Raw genomic sequence first — 19093 nt, 5'->3', positions numbered from 1 at the left:
TAAAAACTTTTAATTGTTATGCGCAGCTCTACTAAATTAGCAAAGTGGTTTAAGACTTTCTTTACTGGTTTTAATCTCTACCAAGTTGTTAATATTATTTTGAAAAGCTCCCATTGACAATGGAACACCCCCTACCGTGCGTCGAGCAGAGGGTACATTAATGAATATAATATATAACCTTCCCCATAAACATGGTGCGTACATCTTGCTATTTTTGGCAATATTGTAATGTTAACTTAATTAAAAAATCCCTTTTAAAACAAAAAAATGAAGAAGACTTGTTTTTTTTTTTGCAGACAGCTGCTGACTTCCTTAGCAGCAGCAGACTTCAGATGCTCCTCTCACCAAAGTTCAGTTCATTCATGGCAATGATAAAAGACGACAACAATGAAAGCAACAACGAAACAAAACGAAGATGTTGCAAATGTCTGTTCAACTGAACTTCCCGTCCGTCTGTCCAGCTGTGTGCAGACTGAATTATTTCAAAGTCATCTTGGCTGAAAGGATTTTTTCTGGTTGATTAGCCACAAAAAATGAACGAAACATGTTTTGTGAGTTTTGATTTTTTTTTTGAATTTTTGGCAAAAAATGCCAAAAAATATGTTGTCGCTGGGTTGACCCCTTTTTTCCGCATTGGCTTATCGGGGATACAGAGTATAAAAACCATTGAATGGTTGATCACTTTAAACAGTTCTCAATTGTAATTTCCAACGACAAGACACAGTCGATATTAAAAACAACAAACCCCAGTAACAATGAAATTGGTAAGTTTGAAACACTGACCTACATCGTGTGTGGGATGGGTAACATTAACAAACGATTTTCATGTTTTCAGTTCATCTGCTTAGCTGTCGTCGCCGTGGCTGGTGTCATTTCTGGCGAAAACATTGATAAGGATGCCGAAATTCGCAGTCTGACCAATGATGCTGCCGATCCAGAGGGCAACTTCCAATATGCCTATGAGACCTCGAATGGCATACAAGTCCAAGCCGTGGGAAATCCAGCCGGAATCAGTGGTTCGGTGAATTATGTTTCACCCGAAGGCGAACACATCAATCTAAGCTACACAGCCGATGAGGAAGGTTATCATCCTGTCGGAGATCATTTGCCCACTCCACCACCAGTTCCGGCCTACGTTTTGCGTGCCTTGGAATACATTCGTTCCCATCCTCCACCACAGCTGAAGGAACAACATTAATGAGTTCCGTTTAGTAAATGTTTAGAGTTATGACCCTGCCAGCGAAAAGCAACAAGGACGATTTCCACCCCTTAGATACCATGACTTTCCCTTACCCATTTTTTTTAAAAAATAAGGCTGTTGATAGATTTGTAAAGAAAATATGGAATTTCAACATTTCAATGTTTTTTTTTAGGTTAAGTTGAGCAAGTTGTTTTAAGTGCAAAAAAATCAGAAATAAAAACTTTTTTTACTAAAGAATAATTCTGACTGGTTTGAATTTGAAGCAGGGCCCTAGGTAGTTGCTGAAGAATCGAATTAGAGAAATTTGTGGATCTGAATTTCAATTCAAAAATTATTACAAAATCCAAAATTGTGACCCCTAAAAAATAATTAAAAATAATTAAATTAAATAATTAAAATTTTTGTTGGGGTTCTGATACTTTTAAGAACAACATTCAAAGATTCAAGTTGAGGACTCTGAGAAAAAATATCGTATTAGACGCCTTGAAACACATAAGGAATGAGGAAAAAAGTATTAAAATTTGCATTTCGGTTTCTAAGACAAAATGGGCTCCGCGAACACACATAAAAAAATGCACACGTAAGACGTTGAGGAAAAAAGTACTAAAAATTTGCATTTCGAATTCTGAGACAAAATGTTTAAAATTTTTGTTTGAGAAACAAATATAAACCAGTAAGGAAAGCTCAAAAGTCGGGCGGGGCCGACTATATGATACCCTACACCACTATGCATATTTAGTAGAGCTCTCGTAAAAAGGTTTATACAGGGCATTTCAGAGCTCTATGAGATATTTGGTACAAAATCAGAATCTATCTAATTCTATCGTGCATTTTACGAACTATAGCTATCTCTGAACCGGGTTTCTCCAAATTTTACGTATTCTTCTTCTTCTTCTAGACTGGTGATTTGGGCTGATATTGACCATTTAGTGCACATTTAACCCGAAATCGGATGAAGATATATATGAGAGCTATATCCAAATCTGAACCGATTTCGATAAAATTTAAAACAGCTATTCCTGTGCTCCATCTAATACCTGGTACCAAATATCACGGTTGTGGAGTGAATATTACGAATGTATGGGACTAAAACTCTAAATTGGATGAAAATTATATATGGTTGCTATATCTATATCTGAACCGATTTTCACTAAATTTGATATACTTGCTTCTAGGCCGAACTCGGTCCGATGTACTAAAATTCAGTCCATTTGGACTTATATCGGCCATTTGGTGCACAATTAACCCGAAATCGGATGAAGGTATATATGGGAGCTATATCCAAATCTGAACCGATTTCGATAAAATTACAAACATCTATTTCTGGGCTGCATCTAATACCTGGTACCAAATATCACGGTTGTGGAGTGCATTGTAGGAATGTGAGGAACTTAAAGATCAAATCGGATGAAAGATATATATGGGAGCTATAGCTATATCTGAACCGATTTTCTCCAAATTTGATATACTTGCTTCTAGGCCGAACTCGGTTGGGTGTGCCAAAATTCAGGTAATTTGGACTGATAGTGGATATTTGGTGCACATTTAACCCGAAATCGGATGAAGATATATATGGGAGCTATATCTAAATTTGATCCGATTCTCACCAATTTCAATTTCTCACCAATTTCAATTTCGTCCTTGGGCCAAAAAAATATTGTTTGGAAAATTTCATCTCAATCGGATAATAAATGCGACCTGCATTTTGTTCACAAGAATACCTGGACAGACGGACGGACGGACGGACAGACGGACGGACATGCATAAATCGACTCAGAAAGTGACTCTATGAAGGTTCTCAAAAGTAACTATGGGTCTATCTCGTTTCCTTCTCCATATTACAAACAAATGCACAAAGACATAATACCCTTACCACTATGTGGTGTAGGGTATAATCAAAGTTTGGGACCCCAAGAAAAAAATATAAAAAACGCTTTTAAGATCCTGATAAAAAATGTAGGAAAAAATTGTGTTTGAGACTCTAAGAAATATCTGAGGTGAGATTAATTAAAAAACAAAACAAGTTAGTGCACCTGGGAGAAAGAATTTAAAAAATCCACATTTAATACAAGAAAAATTACAAAAACTCAACATTTAGTTCTGGGAAAGAATATAATAGTCTCTTTTGGAACCTCAAAAATCAGAAATCCCTTTTTGTTATCCTGACTTTTCGGACCCTGAGAAAAATTTATACGGAGATCTTGGAAAAAATATAAAAAGAATTCGCATTTGGACCAGTAAGATTTTAAAAACTCAGAAAAAATCATTATTAAATCGGTATTTGAGATCCTCACAAAATAAAAAATATTTAAAAATCCGCGTTTGGGACCCTAACCTAAAATCTTGCATATGTGAGTTCAAAAAAGAAAATAATATTACTGAAAAAAATATTTAAAAATCCGCGTTTAGGTCCCTGATAAAGTCAAAGAAAAATCTACAATTGGGAACCTTCAGAAAAATCATTAACGTTTGGGTCCATGTGAGAATCAGAAAAAAAATTGAAAGTTAGAACCTTCAAGAAATCTGGGAAGGACCCTGGGAAGAAATCTTGAAGAATCCATTTGGGAGCCGGAAAAATGGTACAAAAATCAAATTTGAGACCTTGAGAAGAGGAAATTAATAAAAAGACACATTTGAGAAATGATATTTACATTTAGGACTCTGATATATGATCCGAAAAAAATGAATAAAAACATGTTGGGGCCCACAAAAAATCTTTGGATCCAGATAGAAATTATAAAAAATGCTGAAGCTATAAAAGTTGCTGATAAAATCTAATAAAAAGGGTTTTGAGGATTTATAAAAAAAGTCTGATGGTCTTTGAAAACCTATTCTTTAAAAATACACTTTAGAAAGCCTTTAAAATATATTCCAAAAAATCCACATTTATATGTTTGATTGTATTTGAAGGAATATCTAATAAAACATGATTGACTCACTGAGTCACTCATCAACGACCAGGCGAAACGGCTCAAGCAGGAATCTTGACATTTTACACGCTGGACAGTCTTGGTGAGTAGGTTTCTTATAAGTCTGGATTTTCATGGTTAAAGAGTACGAAAAGTACTTAAATGTGCTAAAAATTTTTAACTTAATATTGGACAAACAAAATGATCTAGAATTCTAAAATTTGAAATGAGAGTCACTGATGCGGTGCAAGATAGATGTACCAAAGGCTTTTTGGGAAACTCGAACTTTAAAGTTACGAAAAAGTTCTAAAATTGTACTGAACTTCTAATATGATACCATATGAACCGATAGTGGTAAAAACGTTGTAATGAGAATCAAGGTTGGACAGCAAATTTGATACATTAAGGTGATCGTCGAAATGTATACTTAGTACGCAAAATGGTTTTTCACTCTGATAATCTCCGAACGATTATTATAAACGAATATTCCTAACAAATCAATCCAGTTATGTAACTCTAATAGTTTCTTTTTATACCCTACACCACATAGTGGTAAGGGTATTATGTCTTTGTGCATTTGTTTGTAACATGGAGAAGGAAACGAGATAGACCCATAGTTACTTTTGAGAACCTTCATAGAATCACCTTCTGAGTCGATTTATGCATGTCAGTCCGTCTGTCCGTCCGTCCGTCCGTCCGTCTGTCCATGTATTCTTGTGAACAAAATGCAGGTCGCATTTATTATCCGATTGAGATGAAATTTTCCAAACAATATTTTTTTGGCCCAAGGACGAACCCTATTGAAATTGGTGAGAATCGGATCAAATTTAGATATAGCTCCCATATATATCTTCATCCGATTTCGGGTTAAATGTGCACCAAATGTCCACTATCAGTCTAAATTACCTGAATTTTGGCACACCCAACCGAGTTCGGCCTAGAAGCAAGTATATCAAATTTGGAGAAAATCGGTTCAGATATAGCTATAGCTCCCACATATATCTTTCATCCGATTTGATCTTTAAGTTCCTCACATTCCTACTATGCACTCCACAACCGTGATATTTGGTACCAGGTATTAGATGGAGCACAGAAATAGCTGTTTTAAATTTTATCGAAATCGGTTCAGATTTGGATATAGCTCCCATATATATCTTCATCCGATTTCGGGTTAATTGACCACCAAATGGCCAATATCAGCCCAAATGGCCGAATTTTGGCATATGTGACCGAGATTAGCCTTAAAGCAAATACAACAAATTTGGAGAAAATCGGTTCAGAAACAGCTATATTTTAAGCCTCTCACATTCGTAATATGCACTCCACAAGAATGATATTTGGTACCAGATATAAGATACAGCCCAGAAATAGCTGTTTGTAATTTTATTGAAATAGGTTCAGATTTGGATATAGCTCCCATATATATCTTCATCCGATTTCGAGTTAATTGTGCACCAAATGGCCGATATAAGTCCAAATGGACTGAATTTTAGTACATCGGACCAAATTCAGCCTAGAAGCAAGTATATCAAATTTAGTGAAAATCGGTTCAGATATAGATATAGCAACCATATATATGTTTCATCCGATTTAGTGTTTTAGTCCCTTACATTCGTAATATTCACTCCACAACCGTGATATTTGGTGCCAGGTATTAGATGGAGCACAGGAATAGCTGTTTTAAATTTTATCGAAATCGGTTCAGATTTGGATATAGCTCCCATATATATCTTCATCCGATTTCGGGTGATTGACCACCAAATGGCCGTAATAGCATCAATTTTGGCAAATCCGACCGAAACCAGCTTAGAAGCAAGTACACCAATTTTAGTAAAAATCGGTTCAGATATAGCTATAGCTTCCATATATATCTTTCATCTGATATAGTGTTTTAGTCCCTCACATTCGTAATATGCACTCCACAGGAATGATATTTGGTGCCAGGTATTAGATGGAGCACAGGAATAGCTGTTTTAAATTTTATCGAAATCGGTTCAGATTTGGATATAGCTCCCATATATATCTTCATCCGATTTCGGGTGATTGACCACCAAATGGCCGTAATAGCATCAATTTTGGCAAATCCGACCGAAACCAGCTTAGAAGCAAGTACACCAATTTTAGTAAAAATCGGTTCAGATATAGCTATAGCTTCCATATATATCTTTCATCTGATATAGTGTTTTAGTCCCTCACATACGTAATATGCACTCCACAGGAATGATATTTGGTACCAGATATCAGATAAAGCCCAAAAATAGTTGATTTTAATTTTATTAAAATCTGTTCCGATTTGGATATGCCTCCCATATATATCTTCATCCGATTTCGTGTTAATTGTGCATCAAATGACCAATATCAGCCCAAATGTCATGAATTTTCGTACATAAGACCGAATTCAGTCTAGAAGCTAATACGTCAAATTTGGAGAAACCCGGTTCAGAGATAGATATAGTTCGTAAAATGCACGATAGAATTAGATATATTTTGATTTTGTACCAAATATCTCATAGAGCTCTGAAATGCCCTGTATAAACCTTTTTACGAGAGCTCTACTAAATATGCATAGTGGTGTAGGGTATCATATAATCGGCCCCGCCCGACTTTTGAGCTTTCCTTACTGGTTTTTCTTCAGAAATGTATGTAAAAAAGATATCATCGTTCAAACCTGCGATTAGTTTTAGTTTAGTTTTTTATATTTTTTGTTACAATTTATTAATTCAAATCTCTAGTATTAACACTCAATATTACATAGTTTAATTTTAACATTCAAATTCAATCTACATCCGTTTCTTATTACGCCCATATTTCCTAGACCTCGTCTTCTTCGGCTTCATTTGCATTCCACGATTTTCCGAATTGGGATGAGCTTTTATGTATTCCAATGATCGGAGAATATAATCGGGAATGGGTGGCGGTGTTGGCAGATGTTTACCCACGGGATGGAAGCCATTCTCATCGGCAGTATATTTCAATTCAATGACACGACCTTCAGGTGAAACATAATTCACCTCACCCGTTACTCCTACGGGATTACCGGCCTCCTGGACTTGAATTCGATTCGTTGTTTCAAAAGCATAATAATAGTTTCCCCTCTTATCCGGTCTCTTATATTTCGAACGTATAATTCGGGCTCTCCGATCGATGAGTCTGCCATACGCCAAGGGGAACAGGACCAAAAGGACGAAAAATATTGACTGAAATTAAAATGTAGACATTAGTTTTGTATAATAACATTTTTTTTTTCAAATTAAACCAATTTACCAAATTCATTTTGATGTTGATTTAAATTTGAAGAGTTTTGTATGACTGCCTGAAACTCTGTGGAATGTTAGCAGTTTTATATATTTCTTATTTTGTGGATTTCGAAATCAATTGCATCACTCCCATAATACTATTTTTTTTCTCGTTGCAATTGAATCGAGAATTTCCTTAATAAGTTGTTTTATCTAATATTTGATCCAATGGGAAAATTTAGAAATTATGCATTTAGACGTCATGTATTTTTATTTACTGTGGAACATTTACTTTCAAAATATATTTATTGCCCGAATAAAAAAAAATGTTTCATTTACTAACTCAGCACTAGAAGCTTTTTTTTTAATATTCAATAAATCATTTTAGACATTAAAATCATCAAACGGTTGCATAAATAAAATACACATTTACGTTATGATATTATGTCCGCAGCTTCATTCATACTCAAAATAATATTTTGTATCACTTGCATATTCAATAAGTAACCAGTAAAGAAAGACTTGAAGTCGGGCGGGGCCGACTTTATGATACCATACACCACTTTGCATACTTAGTGTAGCTTCACATAACAACTAAAAGTTTTTATGGGGAATTTGTGAGAATTCAATCATACCAACAGCGATTATATTTATAATTTAAAGTCCAAAGGAACAAATATATAAGAAGAATATCCTCCACTGAATCGATTTCTACTAAATATGCCGAGGCATTTGTGTCTTAACAATTCGGGCTTGTATTACCAATTTGGTGCACAATTAACTTCAATCGGATAAAGATATGGGAGCTACATCCAAATTTTAACCGACCTCGATAAAATTCGGCAATATATTTCTGGGCTATTTTTGATACCCCGAATATCGTTACTATGGAGTGCACATTGCGGCTGCGTAGGACAAATTGAACAAATATGTATGGGAGCTGTAGCTATATCTGAACCGATTTTCACCAAATTTGACATACCTTTTTCTAAACTCAATTTGATCGTAAGTGCCAAACTCCATCCTATTGGGGCTAATATTAGACGTTTGGTGCACAATAAAAGACAAATCGGACGAAGATATATATGGGAGCTGTATCAAAATTTTGACCGATTATCTCCAATTTCAATAGGGTTTGTCCTTGGGTCAAACAAATGATTTGTGCAAAATTTCATCTGGATCGAGTAATAAACACGAACTGTACTTTCTTCACAAAAATACATGGACAGACGGACGGACAGACGGACTGACATGCATAAATCGACTCAGAAAGTGATTCTATGCAGATCATCAAAAAGAACTATGGGTCTATCTCGTTTCCTTTTGTCTGTTACAAACAAATGCACAAAGACATAATACCCTGACCACTTTGTGGTGGAGGGTATAAAAAACTACTATAGCCGGGCGGGGTCGACCATGTTATACCCTACTAATTTACCCTAAATGCTCTAAATACCCCTTGATTGTAATGGAAAATTTCCTCAGGATTTTGGGATACATAATTGGAGTACTTAAAAATCATTCGGAATATCAAGGATTGTTTCTTACAACACTATGTGTTGGGGGTATTATAAGTTTGATTGGGCCAGAATTTATGTAACACCTCGAAATACTGGTTTCCCATATAGGAAAGTATATATGGATCTTCCTAGCTCGCCGAGCTGAGTCGATCTAGCTATGTATGTCCGTCCGTCCGACTGTCCATGTTAATTTGTAATCACGCTACAGGTCGCAATTATGGCCCGATCCTTACAAAATTTTGCACGAAAGTGGGGTTAGGGTCAGAATAGAAGCCTATTTCTTTTGGAGATGATCGCCAAATGTTTAGGGGTTGAAATGGACCAAATACTGAAAAAATGTCGGATTTTGCAGTAGCTATACAGGTCGCAATTATAGACCAATCGCATGTAGCTAGAGTTTAGGGCGGGGAAGAAGCCTACCAATTTGGGTGGTCATCGGATAATATTTAGCGGGTAAAATAGACCATATCTTTTGTGTTGAAAAAATTCTACATTTTTCATTAAACCGTGAATATTTTAAATCCCGTCGAAATCACAAAGCCATGACAAGTTTACTTCTGGCTTTTACATTGATGTTAACATCCAACAAATCGGATATATAGCAAAATATGTGCGATATATATGTCTATTAAAGAAGATATGCTTGAAAGATCTCTTATATGTCGAGAACGGCTGAACTGATTTCGACAGTTCTCATTAATTCAGAATGGCCTCTTGGCAGAAAAGAAAAAAACGCCTAAAATATCGCATAAAAATATCTCTCTAAAGATGAAAATATTGGATTTGTAACATTTTCTCATATTTTTTCAATTTTGTCATATTTTTGGCATATTTTCATTTTGAATTAAACATTTGGTAATATTTCTACAGCTAACAAAACTAAGTAGTTAGATTATCAGGATATCATATACAGATCGCATTTATGGCCCGATCCTTACGAAATTTTGTATGGGGGTAAGATGAGGGTCAGAATAGAAGCCTACTCTTTTTGGAGATGATCGCCATATATTTAGGGGTTGAAATGGACCAAAAAACTGCAAAATTGTCGGCAGGTCGTAATTATCGCCCGATCCTCACGCATATTTGAATGGGGGTTACCGCACATTGCAAAAGCCAAGCAGTTTCGGATGGCCATCCAAAAATATTCAATGTGTAAAGGAGTTTGCCCCCTGAAAGAGAATTGTCTATACAAGTCCACAATATCGTATATCCCCCATATAACAGAATTGGAATTGGGGATATACGATATTGTGGACTTGTATAGACAATTCTCTTTCAGGGGATAAAGTTCTCACAGGGAACTCCTTGTGTGGATTTTTAGACAATACCATTAAAAAATGTGGCTAAAATCATCAGAATACCGAATATCGGATGGAATTGGAATTGGAATTGTCTTAAATACACAAGGGGTTCTTTCTGAGTATTTTACCCCCTAGAAGAAAAATGTCTACATAGGTCACGTTTTAATATAGCGTCCATATAACGCTACCCCCGGATATTCAGTATTTTCATGATTTTTGCGACATTATTCACCTGAATTGAAATTTCGAATATAAAGTTCGGAACCGTTACTGCAGCCTATGACACAAATGATGCTAGGAACACAATTGGAGCGAACGACGAATTTCGCCCTACGCGGCGACAAAATGAGCCGCGAAAATTCGTCGTATGGAACACAATACCGACGAAATTATAAAACAGCTGATGAAGTTATACAAGAACACATAATTCTTTACGTTCTCTATTATAATTTCACTTATGTCCATCTTCTCTATTATAAATTCACTGATATCCATCTTCTCTCAGGCGCAAGTACACAAATAAATAAACAAATTAATTATGTTTTTTTTATACGAGTAACAGATAGTAGAGTGACCATAACAAATTTTAAAGTAAAAAGTAACTTTATTTACTAAAACACATAAAATTCGTACAAGTATGGCCACCTTGTACTGTTTTGTTCGCCGGTCGCCGGCGTATGAAATAGAAATAAAGCTAATTGAGTTCGCGGCGACCGACGAAATTTTCGCCGGTGCCGTGATTGTGTGCACTTCCATATACACATATGTGTTTTATTTTTGACGACGAACATACGCCGCGAAAAAATTCGTCGTTCGCTCCAATTGTGTTCCTAGCATGACTTGGCTAACGGATTTCATTTGAACGGTATTTTTTGACGGATTTTTTTTAATTTTTCTAGTCGGCCCGGCCAAACTTAGCTGCTTTTTAACTCCTCCTTTTACACTAGTTTTTATATTTTTTCAGGACACTAAAGTGGATTTCTTCTAAATATTTTTCTTACGCTCCATACGTATATGTTTAAGATTTTTTTTCTCAGACTCTTAAAGTCGATAATTCAACATGGCCCAAACGTATATTTCAATCATTGATCGCAGCCATATTGAAAAATTAAAGTTATAAATTATAGCTGAAAAAATTGAGATGTTTAAAACTTTTCATAGGGTCCAAATATTAATACAGGGTTGTCCATATTCGACGGACCCATTTGGCAACGCCATAACTTTTGACAGAGATGTCACATCGATTAATGACATACCGCGTTTGAAGCGTTAGTCCAAGCAGATTTTTACCATGAACCAATACACGTCACGCGAGCGCTCTGAAATAGTTGAAATTTCCATTCAAGAGAAGAAGTCAATTGTGAAAAAAATGTGAGAAGTGCGCCTTCTAAGAACACTATTAAGCGTTTATACGAAAAATTTTCGACTGGTAAGGCTCTTTCTAATCCGAAGAGGCCATATAAAAGTCGACCAAGGCGATCGGCCGAGAATATCGCTGCCGTACGAGCCAGTGTTGAGAGGTCCCCAAGAACATCCCAAAAACGCCGTTCTCAGCAGTTGGGCATGGCTCGGTCCACTTTACAACGGATTATTCGCATTGATTTGCATTTGTTCCCGTACAAAATTTAATTGACGCAAAGAATGTTGCCTGCGGACAAGCCTCCTTGGAATGGGCCCAAATGGCCCAAAGGTCCGTCGAATATGGGCAACCCTGTATTATGTATTCTCATATTCATATTCTTTAGTTGTGATATAATGTTGAATGGTTATTGTCTGAAAATAAATTCAATTATTGCCCGAAATTTGTAAATATTTTTGCAACGTCAGCACCAAACATCAATCAGCTGATGATACTGGATACTTGTTACTGAGGAACCTCACTTCATCAGTTTCTGATGAGGAACCTAATTTATTTGCCTTTCTATTTTTTAAGGAATAACCTTCCTCCATCCTATTTCGTTTCGATTATTCACATTTTATTGACTTGCATAGTTTTTATTTCTTTTCGCACAACATTTGAAGTGACTTCTCCTTAACTTAGCATAACTGAGAACTTCTAACTGATGTGTGTGTGTGTGTTATTTACAGCCTTAACAATTAATAATAAAGAAAAAAAAATGATAGAAAATAATAAGAATGCACGCTATAATGGCATTATATGGTTGCTTGGTAAATTGGTTGGGATGAAAACATGGAATAACATTCTCTTCGTCCTTGCTGACAAAATATAACTTGGTGATTGCAACATTTCTTGCTCCTCCTTTCCTAACTACGGCAACTTCCATTTTATTTACTTCTTCTCCTGATAGTTGGCTGGTGGGTGGGCACGAATGTATTCCAAGGAACGCAAGATTTCAGCGGGTATTGGTGGTGAGGTTGGCAAATGATCTCCGACAGGATGATAGCCTTCTTCATCGGCGGTGTAGCTCAGAGAAATGTGTTCGCCTTCGGGTGAAATGTAATTAAAGGAGCCGGTGGCACCCTGGGCATTGCCTGCCTCTTGAGCCTGGATGCCATTTGAGGTTTCAAAGGCATAATGGAAATTACCCTCTGGATCGGCAGCCTCATTGACTAGACTTTGGATTTGGGCATCCTTGTCGATGTTGTCACACAACACCCAGGCGGCCATTGAGATGAGGACTAGGCAAAGGAACTGCAAGAAAAAAAGGTCCGTTAACCTAAATATGTTCACATTTATTTTTAAAATCTTACGAATTTCATATTGTTCTTTAGATTTTCCTTCGAAAACAAAACTTTGAATACAAAACACCCGCTGCTTTCAGATGATGACTGAGAACTGCTTAATTTTCTTGGCCTCACAGAAGTTTTTATACGCCTTGTTGGAATTTTTCTTCTCGGTTGACTTAATTCGTTTTCTAGCTTTTTTAAGCCAAATTAAATTACTATTTGTTTGCAGGTCGACCGGCCAGTCTATCCGTTTGTCTGCCCGTCCATCCACACATTAGTTGATGCGTTGCGTCTCAACTGGTGTTGCACTATTTGCATAAACTTGATTTGATTAATTCTTGTAAATTATTTTGCATTGAGATGCAGTTGCGTTTTTAACGTTTTCGTTTTTTTGGTGTCATTTTTAAGTTGTGATGAAGGATTTCTATTTTATTTTGACATCTAAGTCTTGCGAGATTTTCATTTGAAAAGTTCAAAAAGATTTTGTTTTACACATATTTCGAAACGTTGGATAATCTATTTAGGTGGAAAATTTGAGATGCTCAAACAGCATTTTTTGTCTCAAAAAGAAAGGGGTCGCTCTTGGGAATTAGATCTTGATGACTTCTATTGCCCATAGAGACCATCATATTTTCTATTGTCTATAGAAATTCTTAAGGTCTTGAACTGCCTATAGAGACCCTTGACTGAGGTCTTCTACTCCCTGAAGAAGACCGTGAGCTCTTCCATTGGCTGTAGAACTTGAGGTCTTTTACGGGCCATAGAAGGCCTAAGGCTCTTCTTTTATCTAAAAAATGTCATTAGATCTTCTGCCTACAGAAGATCTTAAGATCCACTACTGCCCAAAGAAGGTTCTACTGTCTATAGAAGGCCTTGAGATCTTCTACTGTTTATAGACGACATTGAGGTCTTTTACTGTTTATGGAGACTTTGAGGTCTTCTACTGTCTATGGAGGATTTTGAGGTCTTTTACTGTTTATGGAGACTTTGAGGTCTTCTACTGTCTATGGAGGATTTTGAGGTCTTCTACTCTCTATAGAACCCCTTGAGGTCTTCTACTGCCAATATAAGACCTTAAGGTTTTCTACTGTTTATAGAAGACCTGGAGGTCTTCTTCTGCCAATAGAAGACCATGTGACCATGATACTGTATAAAGAAAATCCTGAGGTCTTCGACTAAGAGACTTTCAGGTCTTCTACTGTCTATGGAGGATTTTGAGGTCTTCCACTGTCTATAGAAAACCTTGAGGTCTTCTACTGCCAATAGAAGAGCATGTAATTTTCTACTGTCTATAGAAGACCTGGAGGTCTTCTTCTGCCAATAGAAGACCATGTGATTTTCTACTGTCTGTTGGAGACCTTGAGGTCTTCTACTGTCTACAGACGACTTGTCTACAAAATACTTTGAGCTCTTCTACTCCCTATAGAAACCTTGAGGTTTTCCATTGTCTATAGAAGAACATGAGATTTTTTACGGTCCATAGAAGGCTTTGAGGTCTGTTTGTATCTAAAGAAGTTTTTTACTGCACATAGAAGACCTGGAGATCTACAGAGGTCCACTACTGCCCTTGAGGTCCACTACTGCACAAAGAAGACCTTAAGGTTATCTACTATCTATGCAATACCTTGAGGTCTTTTACTGTCTATAGAAGACCTTGATGTCATCTACTGTTTATAGAAGAGTTTAACATATTTTTTTCTCTATACAAGAGTTTTTCTCTCTATAGAAGACCTCAAGTCTTCTACTGCCTAAATAAAACTTATACTGCCTGTAGAAAACCTTGAGGTCTTCTTTTGTCTAAAGAAGACCTTGAGGTCTTCTTTTGTCTATAGAAGACCTTGAGGTCTTCTTTTGTCTATAGAAGACCTTGAGGTCTTCTTTTGTCTATAGAAGACCTTGAGGTCTTCTATTGTCTATAGAAGACCTTGAGGTCTTCTTTTGTCTATAGAAGACCTTGAGGTCTTCTTTTGTCTATAGAAGACCTTGAGGTCTTCTTTTGTCTATAGAAAACCTTGAGGTCTTCTATTGTCTATAGAAGACAATGAGGTCTTCTACTGCCCAAAGAAGGCCTTGAGGTCTTCTATTGCCCAAAGAAGGCCTTGAGGTCTTCTGCTGTCTATAGAAGACCTTGAGGTCTTCTTTTGTCTATAGAAGACCTTGAGGTCTTCTTTTGTCTATAGAAAACCTTGAGGTCTTCTAATGTCTATAGAAGACAATGAGGTCTTCTACTGCCCAAAGAAGGCCTTGAGGTCTTCTATTGCCCAAAGAAGGCCTTGAGGTCTTCTGCTGTCTATAGAAGACCTTGAGGTCTTCTGCTGTCTATGGAAGACCTTGAGGTCTTCTGCTGTCTATAGACGACCTTGAGGTCTTCTGCTGTCTATAGAAGACCTTGAGGTCTTCTTTTGCCTATAGAAGACCTTGAGGTCTTCTTTTGCCTATAGAAGACCTTGAGGTCTTCTTTTGCCTATAGAAGACCTTGAGGTCTTCTTTTGCCTATAGAAGACCTTGAGGTCTTCTTTTGTCTATAGAAGACCTTGAGGTCTTCTATTGTCTATAGAAGACCTTGAGGTCTTCTATTGTCTATAGAAGACATTGAGGTCTTCTACTGCCCAAAGAAGGCCTTGAGGTCTTCTGCAGTCTATAGAAGACCTTGAGGTCTTCTGCTGTCTAAAGACGACCTTGAGGTCTTCTGCTGTCTATAGAAGACCTTGAGGTCTTCTGCTGTCTAAATACGACCTTGAGGTCTTCTGCTGTCTATAGAAGACCTTGAGGTCTTCTACTATCTATAGAAGATCCTGAGGTCTTCGACTGTCTATAGATGGCCTTGAAGTCTTCTTCTGCCTACAGAAGATGAATTGAAGGCCATGGATGACCTAGATGTCTTGCACTGCATATAGAAGACCTTAAGACAATTTACTCTCTATAGACGACCTGAAGGTAATCTACTGCTTTTAGAAGACCTTAAGTTTCTCTGCTATTAATAGAAGGCCTGGAGGTCTTCTACTGCCTACAGATTTTATGGTGTTTGCACTTGGATTGATTGACTATAAATATTGTGTTCAAAATTCCATTTGAGTTTTCATAGAACTCGCATCAGTTTTTTTTTTCAGAAATTACAAAACCCGATCCTTCTCGAAATAAATTTAAATCTTCTTCTTTTTATTTTTTCTTCTACTTAGTAATACTCAATTCAAAAAAAAAGTTTTGAACAACAACACATAACACTTAAGAAATATAGGAACTGGAACTTCAACATTTCATTTTCTCCGTTCAGTTATTCTGCCGAGTTGTTTTCCGTCTCTGTTGTTTGTGATTCCTTATATATTCCAGAGAACGTTTTATGTAATCCGGTATCGGCGGTGGTGTGGGTAAAAATGTTGCCAATGGATGATAACCATTCTCATCGGCGGTATAGGTTAACTCGAACACCCTACCATCGGGCGAGACAAAATTCACTTCACCAACAACCCCAGCCGCATTGCCGGCGGCCTGTATTTGAATGGCATTTGAGGTCTCAAATGCATAACGATAATTGCCCTTCGAGTCGGGGTGATTGGCATTGCTGATTTGAAGAATTATGGCATCTTTTTCATTGTAATTGGCATAAGCAAAGGATGTGAATAATGGCAGGATTAAAAAAACGGGAATCTAGAAAAATATTTTTCTTGTAGTGTTACTCCTATATTTTGGAAAATGCAATTTTCAAGCTTACCAACTGCATGACGCTTCTGATGAGTTTCAACCAAACAGCGATGATTTGGCACTGTTGCATTTCCTCAAGAACCCGTTTGTTTTTATATTTCGAGAATATTAAGAGTTTTGTTATAGTTTACAAGTTGTTTAGCACCATGACCTTCCTTAATTGGATAGAAAAAAAAAAAAAAACAAAAATTTTGCATTTCGGATATTCTCCTTAGAAGAAAAACACCCATTTTCAGAAGAAGAACACAAATAAGTTCACGCCAAATAAGTTCGAGTTCACAAGGAAGTAGAACATTTTCGAAATAAAATATTATGTTTTGTGTTAAAAGCTATGAAATTATGAGCGTCCATGACTTGATGGCATGAAAAAGTGAAAACCACTGTTATTAAATCATTCAAAGTTATATTTGGAACACATGCTGTATTTAGTGGGAGTGACGCCACCTGAAATATATACAGGCATTTAGGTATGTATTGAAACATATAACATTTATATCAACATTATGGATCCAGAGGTTGCAAAATTATGGGGAATAAAAGATGTGTCGGTTTTGCCGACAGGGTTATAATCCTGTCATATATTTATATTTATGTTATGATTATTCAAATTGTAAACCCTCTATGGAGTAGGTTCCGAAGGAATGGACCAATATTATCCATTTCGTATCGGATGTAAGTAAATCTATATATATAAAAATCAATTGTTGTTTGTTGGTAACGGAATCAGTTGAAAACGGCTGGACCGATTTGCATAATTTTTTGTACAAACGTTTGTCATACCCCGAGTTAGGTTTTAAAAGAAAAAAATATTGACCACGCCTCCTTTTACGCCCACTATTTCGATTTATCTAAAATCCTTATATTTCCCAAATAATGCAGATATTGGTTTAAAAATTATTACACGAGATACTGTTGACCTTCCCTCCAACCCTAAGTATTGGTTTGGGGGCTGAGGAACTGACCACGCATACTTTTTAATCTATCTATACATCTATATTATTATTATATTTTATATATATATTATATATATATATATATATATATATATATATATATATATATATATATATATATATATATATATATATATATATATAAAAGAGGAAAATGTTTGTATGTTTGTTTGTTTGTTTGTTTGTTTGTAATTTATGGACTCGAAAACCGCTGAATAGATTTTCCTGAAAATTTCCATATATACTGCAACATCGTCTGAAAGTAACATAGGCTATACACATTTTTGAATTTCCACTTGGAACTGGAGATATAGCATCAGAATCGGAGGTACCTCCCAAAAATTTAGATTTTACATGCACATATCTATTGATTGGTTGAAGATGCAGTCTCCAAATTTGGAATACGTAACGTAATTTGGAACAAAAATAAGTTTGCCAAATTATATTGTAATCGGTTCAGATTTGGATATAGCTCCCATATATATTTTCGGCCGATTTCAAGCATTTGATGCACCAAACACAATATGAATGTTCGATTCCAATGAAATTTGGAATGTGTGACGGGATTTAATCCGAAAATAAATTTGTCAAATTATATTGAAATCGGTTCAGATTTGGATATAGCTCCCATATACATTTTCGGCCGATTTCATGTATTTGGTGGACCAAACACGACATGTATTTCCAATTGTAATGAAATTTAAAATAAGTAACGGAATTGGGAGCCAAAATGAATTTGTCAAATTAAATTGATATCGGTTCAGATTTGGATATAGCTCCCATATATATTTTCGACCGATTTCATGTATTTGATGCACCAAACACGCTATGTATCTCTAATTTCAATGAAATTTGGAATGTGTAGCGGAAATTAAAACAAATATACATTTGTCAAATTATATTAAAATCGATTCAGATTTGGATATAGCTCTCATATATATTTTCGACCGATTTCACATATTTGATGCACAAAACACGATACGTATTTCCGATTCCAACGAAATTCGGCATGAGTGGCTAAATTTGGTACAAAAATAAATTTGACAAATTATATTCAAATACGCTCAGATTTGATTATAGCTCCCATATATATACTCAGCCGATTTCACATATATGATGCACCCAAAGCGAGAGAGACAAAATCTGGCACCAGCAAAAATTGCCAAATTATATTGAAATCAGTTGAGGTTTGGATATAGCTAACATATATATTTCGGCCGATTTCATACATGTTATGCACCAAACATGATATATATGACCGATACCAATGAAATTCAGAATGTGTGGTGGAATTTGGTTATAATAATAAATGTGATAAATTAATTGGAAATTAGTTAGGTTTGGATATAAGATATATATATTCTCGGCCGATTTCACATATTTGACGCACCAATTTCAATGAAATATGAAAGGTGTGGCAGAGTTTTGTGTAAAAGTAATTTTTTTTAAATTATATTTAAATCGGATCAGATTGGGATATGATTTTAATAAGAACCATTGACCCACAACGCCTTAGGCTAACACTAAAAAACAACACAACAATTGGTTTGAAATACGCTTATTACGGCGAAGTATGTTGCTAT

General features: G+C 35.9%; 4 protein-coding genes across 4 annotated transcripts; 1 reads left to right on the top strand and 3 right to left on the bottom strand.

Annotated features, from left to right (window-relative positions):
- The first annotated feature begins 695 nt into the window (after nucleotides 1-695).
- On the top strand, nucleotides 696-1397 carry LOC101889553 (pupal cuticle protein Edg-78E). The gene is made up of 2 exons (XM_005189510.4): nucleotides 696-764; nucleotides 836-1397. The coding sequence occupies exons 1-2, from the start codon at nucleotides 756-758 to the stop codon at nucleotides 1196-1198; spliced, it is 372 nt and encodes a 123-aa protein (XP_005189567.3). The 5' UTR covers nucleotides 696-755; the 3' UTR covers nucleotides 1199-1397.
- Nucleotides 1398-6890: 5493 nt separating this feature from the next.
- Nucleotides 6891-7383, bottom strand: LOC101889719 (pupal cuticle protein Edg-78E-like). The gene is made up of 2 exons (XM_005189511.3): nucleotides 7375-7383; nucleotides 6891-7307 (listed from the first exon to the last, which is right to left on the bottom strand). The coding sequence occupies exons 1-2, from the start codon at nucleotides 7381-7383 to the stop codon at nucleotides 6891-6893; spliced, it is 426 nt and encodes a 141-aa protein (XP_005189568.1).
- Nucleotides 7384-12142: 4759 nt separating this feature from the next.
- LOC101889889 (pupal cuticle protein Edg-78E) lies at nucleotides 12143-12954 on the bottom strand. Its single transcript, XM_005189512.4, has 2 exons — nucleotides 12880-12954; nucleotides 12143-12820 (listed from the first exon to the last, which is right to left on the bottom strand). Exons 1-2 carry the CDS (start codon nucleotides 12886-12888, stop codon nucleotides 12458-12460), a joined length of 372 nt encoding a protein of 123 aa, XP_005189569.3. The 5' UTR covers nucleotides 12889-12954; the 3' UTR covers nucleotides 12143-12457.
- Nucleotides 12955-16125: 3171 nt separating this feature from the next.
- Nucleotides 16126-16576, bottom strand: LOC101890057 (pupal cuticle protein Edg-78E-like). Its single transcript, XM_005189513.2, has 2 exons — nucleotides 16568-16576; nucleotides 16126-16503 (listed from the first exon to the last, which is right to left on the bottom strand). Exons 1-2 carry the CDS (start codon nucleotides 16574-16576, stop codon nucleotides 16126-16128), a joined length of 387 nt encoding a protein of 128 aa, XP_005189570.2.
- Between the last annotated feature and the right edge of the window lie 2517 nt (nucleotides 16577-19093).

The sequence above is a fragment of the Musca domestica genome, unplaced genomic scaffold (genome assembly GCF_030504385.1).
Source record: "Musca domestica strain aabys unplaced genomic scaffold, Musca_domestica.polishedcontigs.V.1.1 38, whole genome shotgun sequence".
NCBI lineage: Eukaryota > Metazoa > Arthropoda > Insecta > Diptera > Muscidae > Musca > Musca domestica.
This window is presented reverse-complemented; position numbering and strand designations above follow the sequence as displayed.